The following is a 20,611-nucleotide window of genomic DNA, read 5'->3' on the forward strand; positions in this document are numbered from 1 at the left end:
TATAAACAAACTTTTACTAAAAAAATTAATAAATATGAATATTAAAACAAAGGATGCTGTTGTACACCAGCATACCTCATGACATCTTTGTCATTCTGTCTGACACCATCGGGAGGTTTGGTTTGAACTACTATGCTGGCTGGAAGCCAAGTAGCATTAGTTTGCAGGATCAGCTTCTGCTCACGCTAATGAAATTGACACTTAACAGTAAAGATCTAGACCTGGCACAGCGGTTTAATGTTAGCAGAGCCACTGTGTCAAACATTTTTAACACATTCATTCATGTTTTGCATGAGTGATTGTTTGTTGCATGCTAGATATATCAATGCCATCACAAATGAAGTGCAAAGGGTCAATGCCAAAATCATTTGAAGATTTTTGGCAGTGCCCGAGCATCGGTTGATGCTGTAGAAATGTCGCAAGACATTCCAAATCAGCTCAACAAACAAACCAGAGCTTACAGCAATTATAAATCTAGACACACTGTAAAAGCAGTGACTGCTGTAGCTCCAAATGGAGCTCTGACATTTTCATCCAAACTATATCCTGGGTCGGTTTCCGATGTGGCAATAGTTAGGCACTGTCACCTTGCAAACAAATTTGAAGCTGGCGACCTAATCCTTGCAGACAAGGGTTCTACGATACATGACTTGCTGCCTCAGGGAGTTCATGTAAATATACCACCATTCCTTTCAGGAAAATCACAATTTACCAAGGAGGAGGCACAAATTTGTTACAAGGTGGCAAGAGCCCGTATACATGTAGAAAGAGCAAATGAACGGATCAAAAACTTTGATATACTAAACCATGTGCAAGCAACATATAGGCCCATCTCAACCAAAATCTTTCAAGTGTGCTGTGCACTCATAAATCTTCAAGCCCCTCTACTGAAGGAAGTAGCTGAAAACATGTGAAAGCAGTCAAATGATAGAACAGTAAAACCTCCATATGTTTGTACCTTATCTCCACGTCATAAGAGCAAATTTATCTGTCACCTCTTCTCACATGTGATATAAATGTAACCATAAGTGCAAGATACACCATTTTTAATTATAATCTTTTAGAAACAATTTGAACAGACCAATGTGAAAACATTTCAGCACTTCAATGGTTGTCAATGTGCTGATCTAAGACCCGGTATGTTCGACATAATGTGTTTTGACTATACTTGAAACAACAGAAGCAACATCATCATACCATATCTGAAAGCTTTAAGTCTAAATGTACCACTATGCACCTTGTGTTCATAATCATTTCTTAATGTGTTGACCTTAAATAGACACAACCTATCAACATCCCGTCTCAGGACTGTAATATGTGTCACTGGTAATGAAAATGATACAGATATATTTCGCAGTAACCTCAGAGATGACCTTGACCCTTGATAGACACTTTTCTTATTACAACTTGCCTTGGAGAATTATGTCCTGATGTGAGGAAAAAATACTCCCACCCTTGCACTCACAAAGAAACTGATGAGCTTAATCTATGTTTATGTAAGCATTGTTTCCAAAAACATTGACTCGATTTACATGTACTGGTATATAATAAATAGAATTACAGACTATTACCAAGTAATCTCAATTCTAAAATTTCATAACATAAGGTACACAGCTAGTGAAAAACAGACATATGTTTTCACATTTATTTAGCGCTATATACCACCTGCCCCATTCCTGGGTGATGTAGGAGCTGACAAGCATAAAGAATTATGGATCGCACAAACCTTGTTACATGTCCCACGTTGTGTGACCTCCAGCAAACACTGTCTTTGAAATTATTTGAGAACACACAATGCCTTTCAAAAATGAGGTCAAATGTAACATATGTTAAATTTGAGATAGTCTGTCTCACAGTCAAGGAACCACATTATTTTTCAATCCATCCAACCCATTCTGCATTATTATATAAGTCTTAAATGATTACATTTTCTTCAGGTCTAAATTTGGGATTCCTTTCTCAGTGGAGTAGTACAAGTTAAGATTTCTTGTTGTACTGAAATCAAAAGCTGCTCAAAATCAGAAGGCATCTATGACAGAATTGACTTAAGAAACTGATTGTGAAAAAAATCTATCAGTATGATCATATTTGGAGCCCAAGATGGGTCTTTAGCAATCCTGATCACAACCATGTCAATAGGTGTCCAAACCAGCAAGTCACAGCAATCTTTACCCAAGTGTATAGCTGACCCTGAATTTGGTGATAGTACTCATGACTCTCAGACAGATGAAGACAGGCATCTTCCCCTCTCACTGAAAATTTAAAAAAATAAAAATATTCAGTATTGTTAGTATGACTATACCTGGTAACCATTACCTTCATATTCAGTGTACTGATAAACACCAATAAATGTACTTATAAGGATGACATGTTAACATGTTTGACTTTGAAGTTGTATTACCTGGTTCAGGGATTTACCTTGAGTCCTGTTTTTGAGGGTCCCTAGGACTCATGCTCTTAATTTTCAGGGGTTCTTAATTATTATTATTAATACTGTTATTGTATTGTGTATCATAATCATCACATTATTGTTACAGTAATTGAATTGGAAATTGTACCATAATCCAGCTAGTAGCAAACCTTTTGATAACTTATTGATACTTTATTGGATTTTTTACAAAATGTATTTTGACTTTTTCTGCGCCCCTGTGGATGTGCTAATAAATTTTGTTGCCTCCATTGTCAATTTTCATGCGTATAGGACGCAGGAATTCGCGTACTATTAATCCCTGCTGGTTGTAAACTCGTGAGCTATGATACAGATATGACATGTGCTATTTCTGAGGGGTATTAAACATTAGCAAAGGCATACTAACCAAGACAGAATCCTTTGACTGTATCAACACCTGTTTCAATACCAACTGTTCTGGCAGCATATGGGCACTTCACCTCGATGATATCAGGTGTTAAATGCCTTGCTTCAAAAGACTGGTATATAACAGGCATCATGAAGGTAGTCTTCACTAGGCCATCATGGGATGCCCCAAGAACACCAGATTCATGCAACCAAATCCCTGTAAACATTCACATGGAAACAGATCAGTAGTAAGGCAAACATTTTTTTCAACTGTATGCTGACATGGTTAAAATAAAAGGTAGTATCTTTTACAAACTAATCACATTTATAAACAGTAATTTCAGAGGCACTGAAATTGAAAAAAAATAATAGTGCATCATACCAAGAAATTAAATTTCAAATACCTTCTGGGCAGGCTATGCTTTAACAGGGTGCAATATAAATGAGCAGTAAGTAATATGGGCGTCAAAAGATGTTATCATAAAGTTGTTTCCTGTTACATGATGCTGGAATTTACCTGTATGTTCAATCACACCAACACCAGCTTCATAGGCCCTGAGTGCAACTGCCTCATGATTTATCCCCCAGGCAACACTCTTCACTGCTTCCAGATTGTATGCTGAGAGCAACCGTTTCATAAGTGATTGTGGATACCTTGAAAATATTGGACACACAAATAAAGAACATAAGACAATGTGCCATGACCAAAGCTTATGAGTCAGTAAACACTGAAAATGGAGAGACTTGATAGGCTAAAGCTGTGTGCATGCTCATAGTATTGAAGAAACTTCTCATTTCTTCTATCAAATTAGTATGTTTTACCTATTTCTCCTGATGCAACCCAACACAGCACGAAAGTTCGATGCAGTGATGCGGTGCTTCCTCACTATGCACCAAAGAGGATTCGTCCTTTGTCCAATAGTCTTCTTTGCGATAAATGAAATCCTTGATGGTGACACGAGGAGGGTCCTGCTCAACCAAGCACGATTACAAGGTGCTCCCAAGTATTGGTGGCTGAGAATGAGATCTTCTATAGATGAAATGATCGGTCCTTCAAGTGGTGGTTCTGGTGACAGTATCCACCGGAGTGCTGCAATATATTGGCAGTTGAATAAGTTCCTAGTGTGTAAGTGAATTGTATTTCAATGACTGTCATAGATTAATAACAGTTTAAACAGGTTTTACTAGGTTTTCGCACATAGTAATGCCTGAACAAATAAGTAGACAAAAATATGGTGTAGCATACATTGTGTTTTTCATTATTTGTAGAAATAAATACATGTTAATTACATCTTGGGCATGTTGGGAATTTTTAATGTATATCTTCTACTCCTGTGTGATTATGGATACATTTATCAAACACATGTTCATTTGGGACTTTTTCTTAATACAAAGGAAACACATGTACAAAATATAAACAACATGATTTGTTAGAAAATACTTGTCAACTTGTGTTAGAAAGAAAATGTATTCATAATCAACTTGATAAGGATATCAATATAAATCCAGAAGTAATCTTCTAGTAAAACTTTTCGTGATGACTTGGCACAACTCACAAAAAGCTTATATATGTGGTATAGATACAGTATTGCATACTGTGCTGTTTTCACAGCATCAATAACTTATGATTACACAAAGCCATTTAGAAAGTGGTCAAATGTAACATATGTTATATTTGGGATTACACTTTCTTGGTAAAGTACAAATAAAAGTACTCTTTTTTTTTTAGTTGAGACCCCATCCGGGATTAGAACTCGCACCCTCAGAGTCAGGCACCCAATAATCAGCACACAAGGTCAGCTGTCTAACCTGCTCAACCACCGCGACTTCCACAGTGTAATCCCAAATATAACATATGTTACATGAATAACTTAACAATTATAAAATATCTTCACAATTATTAAACATAATTAAAAACAGCAAAACACCAATTTGAACACGCCATCATTTAACTTAAAATAATCAGGCACCAGTGAATCGTCCAAGCTTGTGCAGCTGATCATGTATGAATTTTCGGTCGTCATCTGTGACCTCTCTCATCAGAGCTCTGTTTTGTGAAAGGTAAAAAGGTAGTAACAAAGCAGAAAGCAAAAGGACTTTCCACATGACTAAATTATGAAAGATTTGACCATACAGATATAATAATCACCGGGAAATTATAGAAAAGGCACAAATACAGTTTTTCAATTTACTCACTTGTAACTGGGTTTGCGAGGGGGGAAAAAGCTCCTCCATGGTGGCGATCTCTGGTCTTATTTTACTCTTTGGTGCAATAAGCCAGCTGCACTTCACATCTGTTTTGGTGGCTCTCCTATAACTGTTGAAACAACAATAGTTGAATGAATAATAACTTAGTTAACAATATAAGATAGAAAGGATCTGTAACATTATGTAATTTCTCATTGTGTAATGAATTTCAAATTAAAAAAACATACATGTGAGAATAGTGGACAAACATAATTTGACATTAACCCATAATGTATCGACATGGTGCACGAAATCAACAATATCATTGGGTCCACAACACACCAAGTCACAACATCATTATGAATAGTTAGCCCTCTGTGATAAGCATGTAATACCTATATTGTCTGATTCAAACTTACCCAAAGAGAAGTGCAGCAGCTACATGGTGGCAGGAATACTGGCCCAAAGGACATTCGCAAGATAAGTATGTTACGTTAAAGGCATCATTAAGGTGAACCTTTAACAGTTACATAAAAATTTATATGTTGTTCAGCATCTCAAGTGTGTCGTCATCAATGCATTCATCCCAATTGTGGCAAAACTTGTGCCCAACAGTGGCATACTTCATCAGCACTGAATTGGCCCAAAGTCAGCACTGCATTTGCCCACTGTCTGCCATATATTAACATTAATCTCAAATTATCATAAGAGAATCAGCTATTAATCAGCATATACTTTGTGTTTGAACATGCACTGAAAGCTCAATACTCCTTCTGTTGTTCTAAATTTTTCCATGTCTAATATTGTAATACATTTTGATTTACATATCACACAAACAGTACTTTTAATAACATGTAAACACATGGTCAAGGGAGATAGGGATACACCATGTACACTAACCTGGGTAATTGTAGGCTTTGGCATTGCAGAAAGGGCTAAGCTTCTTATGCCTTGCCAATATTTGAATATCAACCTCATGCTTAGTTACAATACTTGTTCACAGATGAATCACAAATACAAGTATGTGGCTGAATTGTCAAAAATATGTTTGCCAAAAGGCAAGGTAATCACTCAACTTAATTTACAATGCACATGTATGTGTGGCGTTTTGGTAAATATGGCATGCTACCTGGGATATTTATTGAAGGACTTACTATTGCTGTTTCTTAATATATATATATTTTAAAGTGCAACCTGTAGAACACGCAAACTTCAAATGCTATAATGATACCTATCAGCAAGTGATTAGTTCTGCCAACTTCTGGTACACACTTCCAATAAGAATAACACGAATATAACACATTGTACCATCAGAAAAAGATCATGCAGAATTCCCAAATTCTTTGACGAACCAATGGGTAAAGATTAATTAACTTACTATTCATGATCGTTATTACATCTACAAGGACGTGAAGTTTGCAGCCATCATACCCACCTCCACGTTGTAAGATCTGTCACGCATCGAGGCCTGAACAACCGCACTTACGTGCAGACATTCTCTATCGAACAGAAACTTCAATACGTGATCACTGTTAACAGCAGTTTCCGACTTCCTCATCAGTTTCAACTTATCCCGCGTATAGGTTACCCAGAACATAATTGATAACGCCATATTGCCGGGATTTGTTTGTCACCGGCAGTAGGTAATCACGTCGATTCTCGCATTGCCCCGTGACCTACTTACGGGCCCTATAGCTCTGGCGAAACGACAGTTAAATATAATTTCTATCAGGTATAAAGGATATGGATTAGAATGTACACAACATCGAGTAGTTTTTGAATGTTTTTCAAACGGTATTACGTCTCACAATCAAAGACTGAGGATAAATGCAATGAAACTCACTGCCTATATACCGACAGGGGAAAACTCGTCGAATGTAAACACCACCGGAATTAACCCGAGGCCAAATGTGAAAAGATAATTAGAGCTGTATATTACAATGGGCAGCAAAAACACCCAGTTTTCCAGTATTTTCACTCCCTATCACAACTTACACCATTGGTCAGTCCCACGCATGATCATATGTGGTTGTTATGCTTCGTTATGTAACGTGAACAAGAGTAACCCGTAAAAACCATTGTATTACTTGTTGTTACTATTATGAATAACATGACACCTTAGTAGTTTTATTCAAAGCATTAAATTTAAAGTTTAATAACGTGAAAGAAAACCAGAAGAGTTTTATGCTAAGGATAATCTGTCTTCCAAACCAAATCATCTCATTCCAGTTTCTCTTAAATTTATCTTTTGATAGGAACCCACTGATTGTGGGAGATTGCCGAAAGAGGGGAATCATCCGGAATACGAAGGAGGTGAAGGAGACCAGGATGATGGAGTCCATACAAAAAGACGGAATCGAAAGTCTGCAAAAGCCGAAGATACTGAATACACACCTTCCTCTCTGCATGCTCCCAACACAGATTGTGGAGAAAAAGATCAAAAGTATCCAGATCCACACTGACTCAATCTCTCACTCACACGCTCCCCCCTATCTCTCTCTCTCACACACACACACATAAAACCACTCACCCGCTCACTCACTCATTGCCCTTTCTTTCTTGGTACAAGGATATTACTCTCTATCTCTATCCACACCTTAAGTCTATGTCCCATCAAGTGTATACGATACCTTGCCACCTTTCTAAATATTACTGTCACTGATACCTTCTGTAAAGGTATAGCCGAGGCATGCTGGTTTGATAAAATGAAGCAGTTTGACAAAGATGAGATGCACAAGTCTTTGGCACTCTGGAAGGAGGGTTCCGGGGGAGTCTTTCTATCGAAAAGGTACATAGTTGAATTGACTGTGCGGTTATAACTGCCTGGGTTGGGTTCTTCACTGCCACACTGAACAGTATTTCAGTGATGTCGATGTATGTGAGACATTCATCCACTTTGATGCATGTGAAACCCTCGAACGGCACAGCCCTAACAAGAATCATTATCAGGGCAAATCTTGTACTCCAACCCATGACTCTTGCTGTGGACAGGGACATGTTTTTTAATACTTATGATACTTCAAGTCTAAGATATGAAAAAAGTAAAAAAAGTGTAATACTATTTAATTCATACAATATTCCTTCCACATTTGATAACAAGTGCACTTTTAGAAAGTCTGAAAGAAGTCAAACCAGAAAGAATCATGCTTTTACAGTCCCGCCCTTTTGAAACTTTGATGAAATTAGGAAACGATTTTTTTGCCTTTTGCCTTTTCCTTCAGGTGAAGTTGGGGACTGGAAGAATTGGTTCACGGTTGCAGAAAACGAGTAATTTGATTATATTTGGAACGACAAAATGGAGGGCTCTGGTATCCAATTCTTGTATACACTATGATGAGAAGGTACATTGACTGGTTTGTCAAATTGGCGTTCAAACACTTTAGCAGCTTTTTCAAAAGCTATTTAGGGGAGGGACAGGTTGGTGACGACAATACATATAACCTGAAGACACATTTCTATTTTATTAGTTTTTGCATATACGTTTTGTGTGGTCCAATAAAAGTCTAATCAGAATCAGGTTACTAGTGTTTTGTTGTTTCGAAGTGAGGCCTTTCCTTTTGACGGCTCATTGTTTGAGAAGAGTCTGAAGAATAAGGGCATGAGGACGACTGGCTATAAGAGTTAGTTAAACGTTAACGCCGGATCGGCATTATTTCATCCTTGTATCGAGTCGAAGAAAAAGAAAAACATGTAACGTGTCTTGTTTTCAGAAAGTTCAGAGGCGTCACGTTCCTGATGTCTTTGACACTGCATAAGACTGTTCAAAATGTCCTCAGTCAATAAACCATTCACGGGCCTAAGATTCAAAGATAACTTTGTCTGTTATGCATACCATAGGGAAGATTTATTTTGTGACTGAGCGATAACGTGTTCATAGCATATTTCCAAAAAGAGCCTCCAGTCGGAAGATTTGCTCGATGCCTGTTCTTCCACAGGATGGCACCTTTGGTATTGACTTATGTGGATCACATCTTATCTCTGTATTAGTGAAAGTCGGTAACACTCAATTCAGAACGTGTTGTTGTTTTTTCGATCAATTATTCATACATTACTGTACAGAAAACAGAACCTACGAAAAATATCTTTATGGTTGATGATTCATTATTCATCACCGATAAGCCACAGATGCACTGAAAACTATATATCTCATATTTGTAGTATAAATTGACAATATTATCAGATCACGGGAAGTGGATGAGTGGATGAACCGACACATTTGTCATACAATGATCGCACATACTGCATCACCCAGTGCAAAACGTACATAACAAGAATTATATTCACTGCAGGCAATTAATTGAATGGGGTATCTCGTTGTCTTTACAAAACATGCAATGTAAACTTTCAGCTGACATGAGTGAGTGAATATAGCTAAAGAGAGTTATTACGTAATATTATGAACGGGAAGAAATTAACTCTACACATTGTACCCAGGATGTGCGGAATCGAACCCTGACTTTTGCCGTTACAACGAACGCTTCAGCAACAACTCTCCAGGGCCGTCCAGTGGGTGTTTGAATGGGCTGTCGCCTCACATCGCATCACCATCCCTGATGTAGCAGGAGTTAAAGATGTATGGTGAGATCATATTGAAGGTCAGCGTTGCACAGCTTGAAGGGGTGTCTCAATAAGTATTCGATATTACATATTGCCTCTTGGGGTGCAGTCAGGTTTGATTTGTTTGTTTCTGAACGCCGCACTCAGCCATATTTTTGCTATATGGTGGTTGTCTGTAATGAATCGAGTGTTGAACAGACAATCCAGCGATCAACACGATGAGCATAGTTCTACGCAATTGGGATAGGACGACAAGTGTCAACCATGTCAGGGAGCCTGTTTAAGATTTAACGTCTTGTCGACAATTCATGTACTGGCAAGAACAAAACAATACAATATACGGACAATGCGAACTGAAATAGCAAGGTAAATATCAGTCAAAGTAACAGACGTGAGATAGAGTTAACTATAATAAACACAATCAAAGCATGCCATGCGTAGTCATCCGCAATGTCAAATGTTACCCAGTCTGCTTTCTTCATGGTTCATGCCCGCTCGTTCATTAAAACGATCACTGAGGTGTTGCTGATTAACAGTCTCGTGAATATGCTTCATTTCTTGAGCAGAACAATGTATCCATTTAGTCTATAATAAAATTGTTTTATTCAGTTATCAATACATGCAAGTGATGACAACAACGTTTCCGTTTGTACATATATGAATATTGTATAATCTGAACTCAAGTGACAAGGCGAGTTTGCTGAAAACCGTCAAAGATCACAATGTGTGACATATCATTACGAACTGCAAGTCGTGACTGTCCAATTGACCCACACTGTGACAGTTCCTTTGTGATATATGGTCTTAAAGAATCACAGTTCATGTATTGGGATCTGTGTTTGTGAGTGACGCAAAGACACCAAAATGTCTTTGAGGAAGACATGAAAGTAGTTCAGGCATGATGTGATTTTCATTTGAGTGGAATGTCGATTTATACAACAGGGGTTAAATGTACTTATCACAGAACGTTATAAAAATTGCTCATACAAGTAAAGACAAAGATTCATTTTCATTTTCATTCAAGTAATTTGCATAAACAAGTGTTACATGGGCACAATGAGATTTCTGGTGTCCCCGACGTGTGGAATTTTGTAAAATTTGTATTATCATTGATTAAGTGATAGTTATTATGGGTCACAATGTTTAAAGTTTTGAGTGTGGGTTGCGGGTCACATCTCATCATGTATGTTCAATGACAATACCATTTTTTAGCGGTACGCCTTTTTGATAGCGCTTCAGAGTTGCCTCCCTTGGCAATCTTATTTACGGCTTTCATCATGTCATGTTTATGAGGCCTTTCGTGAATGTTCTGAGAAGATAATGATGTCGCCTGGCTTTTCTAGAATGCTCAAGAATCTGTGTCACTATATATAACTTAAGGCTGGTTGTTGTGTTGACAGACACGGACTAACACATGGACTTATCACACCACTGGAATTATACATCTGTCTGCCATCGTAAACATCGTCAAGACCGATCGTCTACTCTCATTGTAAACTACCTTTATTCAGTATGTCTGCTCTCACTGAAAATGTCAACACTCTGGTGAGTTAATATTTCATATTTGTGACCCATTACTTTAGATTTGTGACTCAATTGCATTGTACTAAATATCTGTATTGTCATTAATTGTAGCTTGCTCAATGTTTGCTCAATATATTATTGAATATGTTAGACTTTTCTGTGTTATATTTTGCTGGTTCAAAGGGGACTCTTAAACCTTTTGTGACTTGTTAACCGTAACAAATTATAGAGAAAACATATGTAGTGAACGTGGGGTTACCTCTGCATCCATTGTATTGCCCGGTGTATGGGACTACGTTGTGGTCCTGCATGCATGACATGACACTTCTTTCTTTACACAAAGCAAGGAGGGTTAAACCTATGAGGGAGAGAGTCAGGGTCCACTATGATAATGAGCTGAGGTAAGAAAAGCGAATGGTAATTATGTCTCTAGCACTACTGACATGTGTGGTCACGTAATCAAAAACAGTATGTCGCAACTTCAGGGCACGTAAATACATTCACAGAGCGGCACATCACACATACACTACCCAGGTGCGAGTCAGATACAGATCAGAGGTGTGATATATCATCAGATTGTCAGCGTACCACATCACTGACCGACATCTACCACCATGTCGGCAAATGAATGCGAAGGAAAGCCTCAAGTGTAAGTTATAGCTTAACTGAGAGTATCATTTTATAGCGCTACTAGTTATATCCATGCAATATAACACACCAGGAGACGTATATTAATCAACATGGTGACAGATATGCATTGGGAAGACATGAGTTGTAGGATACTGTATACATACATTTCCATATTTAAAAATCAAGAAACGATTGTGAGTGAGTTTTAAGGTGATTTTTGTCCAGATTACTCTTAACATACTTCGTGTATATAATTTTCTTTTTTTTTTCTTTCGTATATTATGTCCTATGCATTTCCCTATTTTGACTTAAACCATGTGTTCCCGAATTATTTCAGGTGAACAAATGACTAGTCTTAGCATATGTTTATGACGGGTGCCACCGAGGGGGCAGGATACCTGGAATCGCGAACACCTGGTACCATCACTATTTCATAGTGATTCATAAACATATGGTCTGTCATCGTATCGCATGGTGACAATCACTGGATTGTCTGGTTCATACAGCTGTAATACTGCTGAAATAAATATCTGCTCATGATATAGTCACAATTTTACAATCACCTCTGCTTTTGGCAGAGACCTCTTATGAATGTGGAAAGGATTTTGTCGCTTCAAGACCCATGACAATAGCATGTTGAAATTTGTTCACACCTTTGCCCGAGAGTGACCACAAAGCCCACAGTTTCAGCGTATAAATGCGAGTTTACAGAATTTAAATGAAATCTTATAAAATTAATGCTGTGGTATCTTCAGGATTTCTTCAGATCTGAGAGACCTTGGTGACATCCACGATTTGAACAACTTTCAGTGTTTACTGTATGATGGCCTGTACCTCCCAATGGCACCACCAAAACGGCTTGAAGGTCGGAGTCAACTTGAGAACTACAAAAGCATTAAAGACGCTCAACTGAATAGAGATGATGTAATCCTTTGCGCGTATCTTAAATGCGGTAAGTACTTGTTGCATGAGTGTTAGACTGTATTTACTCAATTTCGATTTCTGACACATGTAATTCATCTGCAAACGTTGTTTATCAATCACTTTAATAACTTTTATGTGTGATATTTCCTTCCAGGTGAAGTTGATACTTCAGTCTGTAACCAGAATGTTACAAACGTGATGTTAAAAGTTAAAAGTGTTTCAAATCAATCCATAGCTGATACGAATCATTAGCACATCTAACTGTCACCATCAAACAGACAGTGTTTGTTGAACAAAAGATGAGAATTCATTCCCATTGTAAGACTACTGAGCAGGGTATTTCAACCTCGTTCTCTCGTCACTCTTTTCACAAAGAAAACAATGCAATTCATGCAAATGCCCCCACCTTTTATCCTTTCTTTAATAAATAACCCACTAAAATCTAAAAGAATTAGGATCTTCCGAAGGTTTGGTAAAAATGGGCATAATGTTGGAACAAAGATGTAGAATCCGACTTTAACGAAACGTATAATGTTTTTATCGATAAAACTTCCAAAACATCTCCAAAACCAAAAGTATGAATTCGGTGCAGTGGTGAAAAGATGCATCTTTCGCAGATAATACTCTCCTCTTTGACTGTTGTAATATCGATCATTTCAATTACATACTTCCTTATGTTGAATATTCCGTTGGCATAGTTTACCACCAGGAACCTATCAAGAACATATCAGGAACCTATCAGGAGCCTTGACCACAGAAGCTGCTCAAGTTCTGCCAAGTGTATGCAACTTTGCCCAATCAGCTACAATTGATGATCATGCTTTCAGTCAGTGGTTGTCAAGGTCCGCACACAATTACTTACAATTTACAAGAATGTTTAGGAGCCTTAGCTCGAGGTTTCGTTAAGGCTTTGGCGGAAAACTCTCACTCACACCATATTTTCACTTGACCAGGTAACCACTGGCTGTTTGAGGTGCTGGGGATGCTCACGACGGGATCTCTTCTTTACAGAAAGTCACTTCCCAGGAGCCAAATGATTGACTTCATATACAAAGACGGCATAGAAAGTCTGCCCCCACCAAGGTTACTCGTTACCCATCTCCCACTGCGCATGCTCCCTACCCAGGTTGTGGAGAAAAAGCTCAAGTGCATCCAGATCAGAAGAAATCCAAAAGATGTATGCGTGTCCATGTATAATAACTTCAGAAACCTCGCTGTCCCGAAGTCCTTTGAAGGAAATTTTGCGGAGTTCACGGAAGCATTTCTGTCGGGTGAAATGTAAGTAACATTGTAGTCGCTGACACTGTTCTCTCAGGAAAACAATCTTAACTTCGCATGGTCGCTACCGGTCCTGTGGGTTTCTTGTGTGACGTGACATGCTCACAATCCTACCAGAGCGCATGCTTTACAGGAGCTTTACAAGAAGAAGGGTTCACAAGTTGCAAGTCCTAGAACGGGTTCACTCGTTACAAGCGTTAGGAACGGTATATATTTGTAACAGGGTAGCTGGGTAACATTCGCTCTCTTTGCCTCGTCCGCCCAAAACCAGTGCCTTCTTCCCACACAGCTACCATGCAAGTGCTGCTCAGTTGTCCATGAACTGTAATGTTTTGTCATATACTCGGGGAGTAATAGATCCATTTCAGCTTAATGCAAAATACCCCAGCTTCCCAAGTATCCATTTTAAAGAGATATATTGCATATATTCTTAAAATCACTGTCATAATTCTGACACCAGTTAGGCTTTTCCGAATCCAATACCATCAGTGAATACATGAGACACTGGAGTTAATCACATGTTGACCCAGAAAATCTCCAAATAAACTTTGTGATAATAGGATGCTAATGGTAGGATATGGTTAATCTTTCTGCGAGCACCAAATGACAAAGCTGGTTTTCAGTCACTCATTCACATAACTTTCACCTTTATTTTCTTTGCAAACTTTGTCCCAAATTGTGTCAAAAGAATTTCGAATCTCCCATCATAAATATCTCCTGCATATCGAGCAATAGACCATGAATAATATCCAGTAAGGAGGTGGATAAGTACATCTTTCATTACAGTTGACGTGACCATTATATTGAATGATCAAAAAAAATGTCCTTAACCATACACACACACTGTCATTGATGATTCAGTACCATTGGGATCCTACCACGGTTATCTCAATAGCTGGACTACAGAAGTGTCCCTGAACAACCGGTGTTCTATCTGTACTATGAGGATATGAAAGTCGTAAGTGTACACTGTGTTTTTCGTAGAAGATTAACTGTCATATGTGGTTTGGTGTTAAGTTTTCTTATATATATACCTGTTTACATTTAGTGTTTGTCGTGAGAGGGAGCTAGTCATCTCATCTCCATGCTCACCCTCACCCCACACCAACTAACATTTTTCTTGTGATAGAATTACTCATATATTCGAGAAAAAATGTGTTTCAAAATAACACAATACATGTTTATTACAGCACACTAAAATGTTACAAAGATTTAAACAATTAAGAAAAGAGAATCAAACATGTATGTATGTTACTGCACTTTCCCAACGATTTTCAACATGTGTGGATTTGTATTTGTATCAGAATCCCCTAAAGTGTGTTAAAGACATGGCAAGGTTTCTGGATCTAGACGTCACAGACAAATTCTGTGAGGACTTGATCGAGGCGTGTTCCTTCAAGAACCTGAAGGAGAAGGAAGCCAGACATAAGCAGGAGGGTATTGATCCAGGTATTTGGAAGAAAGGAGCTGGTGGGACATTTTACAGGAAAGGTAGGCTTCACGCATGCGTCATAGTCAGACAACAAATTGAACAAACTCGCATATTTGAAGGACAAGGATGGAAATGGTATTTACGCTTTCGGGTTTTCCAGCAGACCTGTCTTCCAAATCATAGATACATTTTATAACTCTGTCGATAAAGATACCTACATGAAAGGTAATTTTGATATATTAACACAGCTTTGATGAAAAACAAACTTTAGACGTTGGAGTCAGATACATGTTGTCAAAGCTATTCAGTACTGGAAACTATCATCGAATTAACGCTTCTTTAACGTAAAGTGATAGCTGAAAACAAGGGATTCGAACGAATGATCAACGCAGGAACACAACAGGCCCCTTTGCCTTCAGTACTCCGCCCTTGCAACTGAAGTACAATTGATGTTGGATGCCATTTAGGTCTTTGAACCCACGCATATCCATATATTTCAGGTGAAATCGGAGACTGGAAGAACTGGTTCACTGTAGCAGAAAACGAGAGATTTGATCAAATATGGGATGAGAAGATGAAGAATTCAGGCATGAAATTTATATATTCCGTTTAAGGATGCATTTGAAAATCGTGCTGTGATCGAGGCCATAGCCAGTGAACCACAGAGGACGGCATGATACTATATATATAGTTTCGTTCAACAGCTTTCATAAGAGTGCTTTTCTTCTCGTGTATCTTTCTTTTGTAGTACTTACATCCCAGCGAAGGGCATGTGCACCTAAAGCGTTAAACGGAAGGGGAAAGGGTCGAACAGGTTACGGATAAATCTATATAACATACAAGGAAGGCGTAAGCATGGCTGGAAAAGTTACGAGGGTGAGCCTGCTTTCGAATCATTACTGAACAAATGTAGCCGGAAAGTCGGTGAAAGTTTCAGGAGAGTTTCCGGCAGCCAGCATGTTCGACAATAAACAATTCCATCATGTTCTTTCAACGAATATTACCAGATATTTTACCGTTAGTGATCTGTTAACTTGTGATTGGCTGACTACTGATATAGCATGTAACTATTATGTCAGCTCGCGATGGGTTACCTGCCTTTTCCGTTAGTGACTTCTTTATGTGTAGTGTGATAACCCCTGATAATTGCGTATGAATACATTGACAAACACTCACACAAGACAGATTTTTTGTTTCTCAAACCTGTCATTTCAAATACGAAATGACTACATAATAGTTTTGATTTGATTGTGTTCGCTTGTCAATGCGTATGGCAATTTAACAAACAGAAATGATATCCAAGTAAATGAAATACGTTTCTTGTATGTATTGAATATCTGCAGTAACTAAATGCAGCTGTGTTGAATAAATAAATAAATATCGTTACCACATTCTCAGTGCAGTGTAATAAAGTGTAGTTATGACCAGGACTGTTATAGTTAGGGCACGAGGACGTCGGCAACTGACAGAAATTGACGGCTTGCAGTGTGAAATGGCGTCGCCCTGAGATGTTCAGGGCCGTAGAAAGAACCTGAATAATGGTTGTTCTTGTTGTTCTGGTTTAAACGTCGTTATATAACGTTTGAAGCACTGGTCTTTCCTGTGGCCATACAAAGACGTCAGGCATAAGGCACTAATGCCCGTCCGTAGCTGATGTGACAAGGAGAATTCGGTTTGTGTATGATGAGGATGTTGCATGGGAGATTGTTAACATAATCTGGCGTTAATTCTTCCCAGAGAGTTATATTGGATAATAATCCTAAACTCAATTTCGCCAATATGGAATTGCCATGCATGCACCATCATGAAATGAAACATTACAGTGTTTTCAGGATACGTAACATCAATAAATTTCCAAGACATTTCATTGCTGATACAGTGCTCTGTCTGCTACATATTCTAGGACGTGTCCTCAGGATGAAATCATGTATTGTCTCATAGGCAGATCCAGACGGGGATTGCAGGGGTGCGTAGACCCCCTCCCCCCTTTTGTCCTGAAAGTGTATTAAATGACCATTGAAACTCAGGTTGAAATGAAGTGTGCAACCCCCCCCTTTTTTTCTCAATAGTGTACACCCCCTTTCTTATAAAGCTGCATCCGCCCCTGTGTTTAGGGATTTAATTTCCAGGAACAAGATATTTTTAAAGACCATTAAATCCAGGCCTGCTCTTCGGACAGTCACAGTGAAGTAAATATCCAGGATGTCAGGGCATATTGTATAATATCCAAGGGATTTGACATATGGAAATTCTATGTCAGTTCTATTCTAAGGACGACGTTTTGACATTAAAACATAACAAAGAAAAACAAAGACATGACACATCAGTTGGAAGTTTAATCTTGATTTCCAAATGTGTTGTTGTATGGAGGGATACATCTAGGAAGGGTAGGTGTTGGTTAGACTTATTAATTTAATTTACCAATTTTAATTTGGTCTCTTTGTCCTTGTATTTATTATTATTAGGCCTGGCTTCCATTTGTGTTCTTACCACCCTGTTACAGTACAACCAGAAATTATTGAGAATTTAAAGATTGTAAATGTTTGTATTTTTTTCACTTATTACTCACGTATTAATGTGAATAGTAGCAGAACAGAACTCCAGATTCAAAGACAGGTGAACAGTTTGTATTTTGTCAAGTCACCATGGGCAGCAATGCAGGCTTCAATGCGGCGGGGCATACTACTGATCAAAGAAGTTAGAAAGTCGTGGTCCATGCTGTCCCAATATCGGACCACCTCTTCTTTCATTTCAGCAATATTTCTCAGATTTTTCTTATGGACACTTTCCTTCATAAGTTCCCAAACATTTTCTATTGGATTTAGGTCAGGGCTATAGCTTGGCCAATCTAATAATGTCATATTGGGGGTTCGAAACCAGGCCTGTGAATGCTTTGAGCGATGTTTTGGGTCGTTGTCCTGCTGGAAAATCCAAACATTTCAATAGAACACGTGAGCAGATGGAAGTAAATGTCCCTCGAGAATAGCTGTGTACCGCTCACTGTTCATATTCCCTTCAAATACACAGCGGGGCGTTGCCCCTAACACAGATATGGCACCCCACGTTAAACTTCGGACTCAGTTTGTTTGGTCTTTGTCCCAGAACTTTATCTGAGAAAATCACTGTCTATTCTATGCTGTAAGCACCAGTTCAACCTTCACTCCTTTTGTTCAGGTTTCATGATCGGTGATGGAATTCCTCGACTTTTGCCAACCCATTGCATGCAAGTTCTAATTGTCTCACTGCATGCAGATCAGTTCTACCAAATTGTCTCCTTACTGCCTCCCTGATGCTCAATGCCATATCCATTTGCAATATGTTTCAAAACACGATTAAAAGAGGACAAGGGGATGCCTGTTCTACTTGAAATCACTTTAGCTGATCTGATGTTCTGTTATAATACTCTAAACTCAACTTCCTCTTCTCTAAATCATCCATACTGAGGATCACTGAAAATGTCGTCTGCTAGTAAGTAAACAAAGGGGGATAACTCTTCACAAACTAATGAAAAAGGATTAACAGAGTTGTCTCTCTTGAATGAATCCAAGCACTTGATAGCTGATCAAGGTTGTTTATACTCGAAATCCAATTACGCATATTCCTAAAATTCTCAATAATTTCTGGTCATACTATATCTGCCACTAATGTTACCTCATCAACTACACCACATGGGCACAATGTGGGAAGCCCATTTCTGGTGTCCCCCGCCGTGATATTGCTGGGATATTGCTAAAAGCGGCGTAAATCTAAACTCAGTCAGTCATCAACTATGCCTGGATTAACAATCACTGGCTTCCTTTTGTCCATCCACCCAGTTAGTGCTAGTTATACCCCCTTGGATTCTATTTGTTTTTCTTATGATGCATGCCTGGATTAACAATCTCTGGCTTCCACTTGTCCATCCACCAATTCAATACTGGTTTCCTTTGTTATACTGTTGTTGTTTCAACATGTACAGATGTATCTGTTTGTTCCTAATTGTTTCATTCACCTGATGAAGGAGTAAGAACATACTTCACAACGTCGTGACCCTTCACAATAAAGAAGTTGTCATCCATAAAACTCTTGTCTTTATGTGTATCACTTCTAAATGCCCTCCAAAGACTTTATTGTCACGTGATCTTTCAGACTAATTGATAAAAACAGTAAAGTGTTGTAACAGTGATCCATCAGTTCTTCACATTCTTTCAAAGAAAACTTGACTCCACAAGCATCTAATGCAAAATGTTTTTACTCCTGTACAATATCTATTAATTCTCATGCCGTTATTTGAGTCAAAGATACGTGTAACTGGTCTAACTTGCTACATCCCTTAACGAAAGAGAAAGCAGATGACGTTAATTGACTGCAGTCAAAAATATCCAAAAACTCCAAGCGAGATATTTGAATCACTGCTAACTGGAGCCTACCTAAATAGGTTGATTTAGGCAACCAGGTCAAGAGAAGCAAATCCACTGATTCAAAGGACACAATTCCATAGCTGATACAAGATACTCTGAAACTCTTTGAATGCGTCAGTGCCTCTTCTAACTGACTTCTGTTAAAGTTTATTTGTCCATCAAATGAAAAAAAGGAAATATTCATTTAACAATACCTACGTTATTCTGCAGTTGTCTGTTATGAATGTTAGGTCTATACTGTTCTATCTCAGAGGTATCCGAAGATAGAATAGTATAGATCTCAGAATGCCAGTGTTATAATTCAATACTTATGTGTTCAATCTCAAACACTAGATTAAATTCTCACCAATGACGTTATTTCTGAACACAATTAAGTGAAAATTACAGAACTATCAAATCATTATGTCTATTATTGAATGAATACGGTAATGCAATGATTTAAGCATTTATTTACCTGATTTTATGAGGATCATCAACATCTCATCCATTCCGTCCAAACATCAAAGAGACCTTTGATCACATGATGCAAATTCACTCAGTTGATTGGATGAAATTTATAAAATTGTATAGAACTGAAATCAAGTGAAGTTTTTCAGCTAGAACAAAATGATTCTGTCTCTGACAGCTTTATTATTGAAGAAATATTATTGATGTAAATTCTATCGTGTAGAGCTCGCCAAGAGCTTTCCAACCGTACCAAAAGATCAATATGACTAATTTTGACGATAGAACAAAATAGTTCTCATGGAGCGATATTTCGAGAAAGTTCAGGTATTTGTGAAAATGGGATCATTTCTGATTTATCAAGATATGCACGTAGGTGAATAACTACGAAACTTTCGTTATTCGCCGTGAGAACCAAATACGTTTTCGGGTTATGAC

At 38.1% G+C, this 20,611-nt stretch overlaps 2 protein-coding genes across 2 annotated transcripts in view; both read left to right on the plus strand.

Moving 5' to 3' along the window:
* The window catches only part of LOC124270674 (sulfotransferase 1A2-like), a 40,690-nt gene extending 23,281 nt beyond the window's left edge, over positions 1-17,409 (plus strand). Inside the window, exons 5-6 of the mRNA XM_046705706.1 lie at positions 15,202-15,388; positions 15,830-17,409. Of these exons, the coding sequence (XP_046561662.1) occupies positions 15,202-15,388; positions 15,830-15,942 (300 nt within the window). The 3' untranslated portion in view covers positions 15,943-17,409. The remainder of the gene's footprint in view (positions 1-15,201; positions 15,389-15,829) is intronic.
* Positions 11,617-14,515, plus strand: LOC124270675 (sulfotransferase 1A1-like). Its single transcript, XM_046705707.1, has 3 exons — positions 11,617-11,714; positions 12,451-12,647; positions 13,573-14,515. The coding sequence occupies exons 1-3, from the start codon at positions 11,680-11,682 to the stop codon at positions 13,899-13,901; spliced, it is 561 nt and encodes a 186-aa protein (XP_046561663.1). The 5' UTR covers positions 11,617-11,679; the 3' UTR covers positions 13,902-14,515.
* Positions 17,410-20,611: the final 3,202 nt, after the last annotated feature.

The sequence above is a fragment of the Haliotis rubra genome, unplaced genomic scaffold, assembly GCF_003918875.1.
Source record: "Haliotis rubra isolate DU_JTF1 unplaced genomic scaffold, ASM391887v1 Scf1535, whole genome shotgun sequence".
Classification (NCBI taxonomy): domain Eukaryota; kingdom Metazoa; phylum Mollusca; class Gastropoda; order Lepetellida; family Haliotidae; genus Haliotis; species Haliotis rubra.

What these genes read in the sequence shown, in the direction of transcription:
- LOC124270675 (XM_046705707.1), top strand. Translation starts at nt 11,680, where the DNA reads ATGTCGGCAAATGAATGCGAAGGAAAGCCTCAAGT. An exon ending in TGCGAAGGAAAGCCTCAAGT is followed by an intron (nt 11,715 to 12,450) that starts GTAAGTTATAGC and finishes TGGTATCTTCAG; the next exon opens with GATTTCTTCAGATCTGAGAG. An exon ending in TTGCGCGTATCTTAAATGCG is followed by an intron (nt 12,648 to 13,572) that starts GTAAGTACTTGT and finishes TCACTTGACCAG; the next exon opens with GTAACCACTGGCTGTTTGAG.